The sequence below is a fragment of the Eupeodes corollae genome, chromosome 1 (assembly GCF_945859685.1).
Source record: "Eupeodes corollae chromosome 1, idEupCoro1.1, whole genome shotgun sequence".
Taxonomy (NCBI): domain Eukaryota; kingdom Metazoa; phylum Arthropoda; class Insecta; order Diptera; family Syrphidae; genus Eupeodes; species Eupeodes corollae.
Window position 1 is genome coordinate 222269438 of NC_079147.1, and position 6146 is coordinate 222275583.

Genomic DNA, 6146 nt, shown 5'->3' on the forward strand with positions numbered 1-6146 from the left:
TGAAAAAAGGGTTTTTATTACACAATATCTTCTTGGAATGCCAAAGATTAAGTTTTATGATTTTACAGTTGTTAGCTGGCAAGGTAGCGATACATAAGGTAGTTATTATCAATTTCCGAATGAAGTAAGTACATGTTCAAAAATTGAAAACATGTTTTCTAAAGGTACCTAACCTACCTAACCTACATTAATCACATTTTTTTTAATGAATGGGAGTTTCATATACAATCTATTTTAAATTTGATGTAATGCATAACAAATTGTAATCTAGAACTCATTAGGGCACAATTTGCAATTTTTGTCGTAATAATATTTAAGTACATACTTTCTCTAATTAAGGAAATACCTTACGGCTGAAACCTGAAACACGCTTCAGCTTCGCTTGACGTTTACGAGTTTAGCCATGCCCATAGGAATTCAATGCATGTCAATGCCAACAATGAAGCTTCGATCTCACGTTTCATTTGACAATCGTAAGAAAATAACGTAACGTTACGTAATATGACTCCAAACGAAAGCTCTAGTTCAAATTTGCTGAACATTTGCTTTGTTTGACAGCTCCACAGCTGTAAAAAAGTCAACAAACAAAATACATTTGCTTTTGGAGGCATTCACATTGGTTATTATAGAAATGTCACTCAAAGCAACCTCGAAGCAGGCAAATCGTAACGCAGACGAAGCCGAAGCTGAAGCGTGTTTGAGTTTCAGCCATTTAGTTTTTGTTTTGCAAACCGGCTCTTAAATAAATAATCACGTTAACGTATATAGCATAATGTTGGAAGACATAATAAGGGCCATCAAAAACTATGACATTTATTTTTATACGAAACTGTACTTCGATATTTTTGTTAAACTTATTGAGCTCTTTTCACCAAATAAATTGTATCTTAAACAACAAATCAAAAGCCTACTGCTGGTCCTTGAAACCACTAATACCCTAAGTCAGTATTAGAAATTCCGTCACAATATGAAACTTACGAATCCCAAAAAAAGCTATTACGGAGTACGTTCTTAGTGGAAAATCTCATTCTACTAAAGGATTTGATTCTACAATTTTTCGAAATTGGTAAAAGTTTTCGATTAAACTAAGACAGGCAATAGCCTTCAAGGTTTCATGTGTTCACATTTTCTTTTTTATTGAAAATGTCGCTAACGATAAAAGCAGAAAGGGCTCGTTACTTCTATGCCAAGTTCTTCATCATCTCAGTTTTAGATAGAACTACAATAAATATTACACTCGGAGCCTTAAAACCCACTTGACACAACAACGTTATGTATCAACATAAAAAAATTGTGTTTTTCAAAACTTTGGGCAGCATTTTAGTTTTAATATTAAAAAGAAACAGATCAAAAAAACTTTCAAGTTGCTGATTATCATCTGAAAAACATTAGTTTCTAGTATGAAACGAAAACAATATGTAGATTTCAATATTTTGTGAGTTTTTTAAACTGCTGAAATATTTTTTAAATTCTTTGCATCTTTAAATTCAAAAACTCGATATGGGTGACACTAAACCATCTTGCACATGAGCTACGAACTGCGAACTGTGGATGTTCGCATATTTTGACTTTTCTTTTCATGAGCTTTATTTCTATTCGCAGACAGCGACGAATTGTCAATTTATAATTACCCTTTTCAACGAATAAAACAAGAGTGGTATAGTTTTGAGGTTAAGTTGAGCTTGAACAATTTATTCGTTGCAGTGTGGATGGTATGTGGAACGCGAATAAAGTTTGACAGTTCGTAGCCACCACACTGCAATTCGTTACTACCAAATTGTTTTTACAAAATTGTCTTGTTTTTGTCGGAAATTGACTTTTGGAAATGTGTAAAATCACGTTTCTTCGTCCATTCGTTGTTGCAAGACTCTTTAAGCTTTAACAGACGGGAATATAAACGCATTACGTATGACTGTTGCATCTTAAGCACTATTCACATGAGCACGATCAACGACCAACGAATGAACGAATATTCGTCGATTTTGACATTTCTTTCACATAAGAGATTTTAATTGGTCGCGAATGAAGTTTAACTTTGACAATTTTTTTTTATCATTATTGTGTTTTGTTTTGAAAACAAACGATTGAGAAAATGCGGTCGAAGCTATATTTGTTTAAAAGAAATCGGTGTCCTTGTTAATAAACAAAAGAAGAAAAATATTTCATGTGCATTCATTTAATGCAAATCGGAAAATTGAAGGAGAATATGTTTCCTTAATAGGACTGCTGGAAAAATATCCAGAAAAGTTCTTTATATATTTTAGGATGTCAAGGAGCCACAGCCGAACACCAGTCACCACCGAAACCACAACAAGAATGATTTTTTAGGTTAAGTACGCGCGATTATTTTATTCGTTGAGAATGTGGTTAATGTGGAACGCGATCAAAGTTTGACAGTTCGTATCAACTACAATTTTTTCACGACGAATAAATTTGTTTTCTTAAATTTATTAAATCAAATAGAAACTATATTGCTATATCATTTGTTAAGAATTTGTGTGGACATTATGTCTTCAAACGTATGTATATAAACTCACATTTTGTAATTCATTCGTCGTTCGTTGGTTGCGCTCATGTGAACACTGCTTTAAATCTTCAAAACTTGATTTTGGTGCCGCTTAGGCTTTAACGGAAGCTATCATAAACACAGGTTATCGAAAACTGCGAGAGCAAGTCAATGTTTTAAAGACTTAGTTCAAATTTATACTCCTATGCGAAACGGAAATCTTTAAAGAAAAAAAGACTTTGAAAACAGTTATTGCATTTTTTAAATTTTATTTTATACTTTTGAAACATGCATTCTTTTAAAATATCTAATAAAGTTTTAAAAGAAATTCAATCATAAAACGCGATATTTATTAATTTTGATTCGAATTTGTTCTAAAGAAACTTAAGCTCGGAAGTTCCAAGAATGAACTAAACTAAGCCGCTGCTTTTTGAACTAAATTAGTTTTTTTATACATATTTTAGCCTTTATTTACTCAACGTTCTGTTGACCGACAATCAAGACTTATAAGTTCGTTACGCTTTAAACTATATTCCAAAAGATTCCATTTTTCAAAACTGAGTCAAAAAGTTTACTCCTAAGCGAAACGGAATTCGTCAGAGAACAAAACCTCTTTTTGTCAGACCACGAAAATATAATTACAATTTTTAAAAGCGATATTCAATTATTTTCAGTTGACTTTGTTCTTCAGGAACTTAAGCTCGAATATTCCAAAAACAAACTAAACTAAGCCTCTTCGTTCTTAACTCAGTTTTCTAATATATTTTATTCGACTTTTAGACTATCGACAATCTAGATTTTTTTAACCTTGACGAACAAAATTGTCTCGAACCCTTTGAAAACACTTTCCTACAATTTTCAAGAACTGGAAAGATATAAATAAAATACTTCAATCGCACCGAAAAACATTTTCTTAATGACAATCTTCGTTAAAAACCAGTAAACACTTTTTTTATAACCAATTCATAATTTTTGTTTTTTTAAATATCTTCCATATTACCTAAGAGAGCACACGCAATAAAAACGTTTATTACTTTTGTATCTCAAGCTTAACTTAAAAAACGTAAAGAACCCTTTAACCAAAATTACGCCTAAACCTTTTCCTTTATCCTCGAACTATAAAACGAAAGAGTTTCAGCTTTATTTTTTAGTTATTTTATTGCTTTGTTGCTTGGCCAACCCTTTCTGACATTTTTGTCAAAAGATTTTTACAACACCCACCTATCATAAAACAATATTTTCAATAGAAAATATGATCCATTCTTTCAAAAACTCAAAAACACAATGAGACACACAATAAAAAGAAATCTCTTTCTAAAAATTCGGATGCGCGCATGTAACAGCGGAACCACAAAAACATGCAAAATATGTCGGTTTTTTTTTGGAATCGGCAATAATCCGTATTAATAGCCTGGGCTGCGATCCTAGCTCTGGTACGGCTAGACAGGTCAAGAAAAATACGCACATACAACCCAAAACCTCCCTCTACAATGGAATCTCTTTCTGGTCTCTTCTCTAGCTCTACCCTTTTTACTTTGTATACAAAAATCTGTTCTGTCCCTTTTGTGTACATGGGTTTTCGAGAACAGAGATAAGTGCAAAAATATATACTCTCATTCACCCTCTGTCACACACTTGTCACACGTTTTTAGGTAGGTAACGGTTGCCAGTTGCAACTCAACTCACCCTTAACGGCACTATATAAGGTCGCTTCAAATTCCATATCTCGTTAGTTTCGAAACGACTGCGGTACCACAAAAACGCATTTAGCAAATATCTCTCAATACTTGCTCTTCGACTGAACGTTTGAAAACGAGCGCAAATTTAAATATTCCCTTCTTCAAACGAAATATAAATAACTCACAATGATGCTCCATGAAAAAATAATTCCCGGACAATTCTTGTTGGATATGAAAAATGGTAAGTTGAGAGATTTTTTAAAAATTTGATTGAAAACCTAAAAAGAAAAACCTCAAATCAGAGAACTAAAACCGGGTCGTGTTAAATTTGAAACTAATTTTTGATTTTTAATTTTCTAGATTGTACCAACAACTTGCTGCACAGCGGTGTTCAATCAGCATCGAAAATGGATGTCTACAATTCATACAACTATCATCATCACTATCAGCAAGAACGATTTTCTTCGGAAGCTCAAGTCTTGGACCTGTCCCGTCGTTGTGATTCTGTGGAGACCCGAAAAACACCTTCACCGTACAATTCAACTTCAAGTTTTGGAACAGCATCGCCTACAACACATTGTGGTTCTCCACAAACTTCAACGGCACCACCAACAACGGATCTTGGAAATACCAAACTTGTGTTTTCTCATTCAAGTCCACCTCCACTACCGCAAGGAATTGCTTCCCTGTACCCTTTGTACTATCCACATATTAAGCAAGAAATTTCTTCACCACCTCCATCAGTTCCAATGGTTACTGCAAGCCCCTTACCAGTTTTTCCACAACACTCAACAGCCAATATCCAAAAGACCAGCATCTTAAGTCCCGCATTACAAACGAGCCCCCAGCTAGAAAGCAAAAGTGTTCCATCGCTGCCAACAGATACTGGGATTTTGTTCCCAAGTATCCTCAATGCTGCTACCACCGGAGCTGTAAGTGTGAGCAAATCAACGCGACCATTTAATGCATACCCACGAGATCCACTCCTGGTAGCAGCGCATTTCGCCGCCTCCGATGTTCTTTTCGACAAAACTACAATGGAACGTTACAGTACGTACCGCAAACGAGCCCTAGATGATCTCCGCGATACAAACGGTGGACACAGGATTGTAACCAACCCAAAAATGAGACGAACTAATCATCGTAATAATGGTCAGAACAGTGAATGTGAACGCGAAGAAAAGGCTATGGAGTCAAGTGACAATGATTCTTACAATGGCAACGGATCTAGTGCAGAATGCAATTCGAGCAAAAACGACAACAACAACAACGATGGCTCTAACTGTGGAGGTGTGAAAGATGAAGCTTACTTCGAGCGGAGACGTAAAAACAATGCAGCAGCTAAGAAATCACGAGATCGCCGCCGCATTAAAGAAGACGAGATTGCAATTCGAGCAGCTTACCTTGAACGACAAAACATTGAACTCCTTTGCCAAATTGATGCTTTGAAGAAGCAATTGGAGGCTTTTACAAAAGTGTAGAAAGAAGCAGAAAGAATCATGGAGAATTTAGAAAACAAGTCTTTGAAAGCGTTGAACGCCTAATTTTTTAATTAATTATATCTTATGTAAAAAAAAGTCTGCTAGAAATTGTAAAGTGTATATTTTTGTTTAAATAGGAAATAAGTTTTTATTTAATAAAAAGGGGAATAAAATAAATCCAGTTTTGAAATACTTACAATATTCGTATTTTTTATTAAAATAGAATATCTATTTACAGATATTTTAAATTGCAAAAATAAGTTGAAAAAATACTTAAATAAAAAAGATTTATTTACAAATATTATTTTAAAGCTTTCAGATTATAAAAGTTTTAATTTCAATGACAATTTTACGGACTGGCTGAACTAAACCCGAAACAAATTACTTTATAGATTTGAGTAAGGTCCGGCGGCTGCAAGTACCGCAGCGCTTTAACTTTTCCTGGAGCAACAATATCCTTCCACCTATCCCCTCCTTTAA

General features: G+C 34.1%; 1 protein-coding gene across 1 annotated transcript; it reads left to right on the forward strand.

Moving 5' to 3' along the window:
* Positions 1 to 4258: 4258 nt before the first annotated feature.
* LOC129942129 (protein giant) lies at positions 4259 to 5821 on the forward strand. The gene is made up of 2 exons (XM_056050937.1): positions 4259 to 4426; positions 4546 to 5821. The coding sequence occupies exons 1-2, from the start codon at positions 4372 to 4374 to the stop codon at positions 5664 to 5666; spliced, it is 1176 nt and encodes a 391-aa protein (XP_055906912.1). The 5' UTR covers positions 4259 to 4371; the 3' UTR covers positions 5667 to 5821.
* The last annotated feature ends 325 nt before the right edge of the window (positions 5822 to 6146 follow it).

Bases quoted from the DNA above. Each gene is read 5' to 3' on its own strand.
- LOC129942129 (XM_056050937.1), top strand. From the start codon at position 4,372: ATGATGCTCCATGAAAAAATAATTCCCGGACAATTCTTGTTGGATATG. The intron at 4,427-4,545 runs GTAAGTTGAGAG...TTAATTTTCTAG, and splicing joins CTTGTTGGATATGAAAAATG to ATTGTACCAACAACTTGCTG.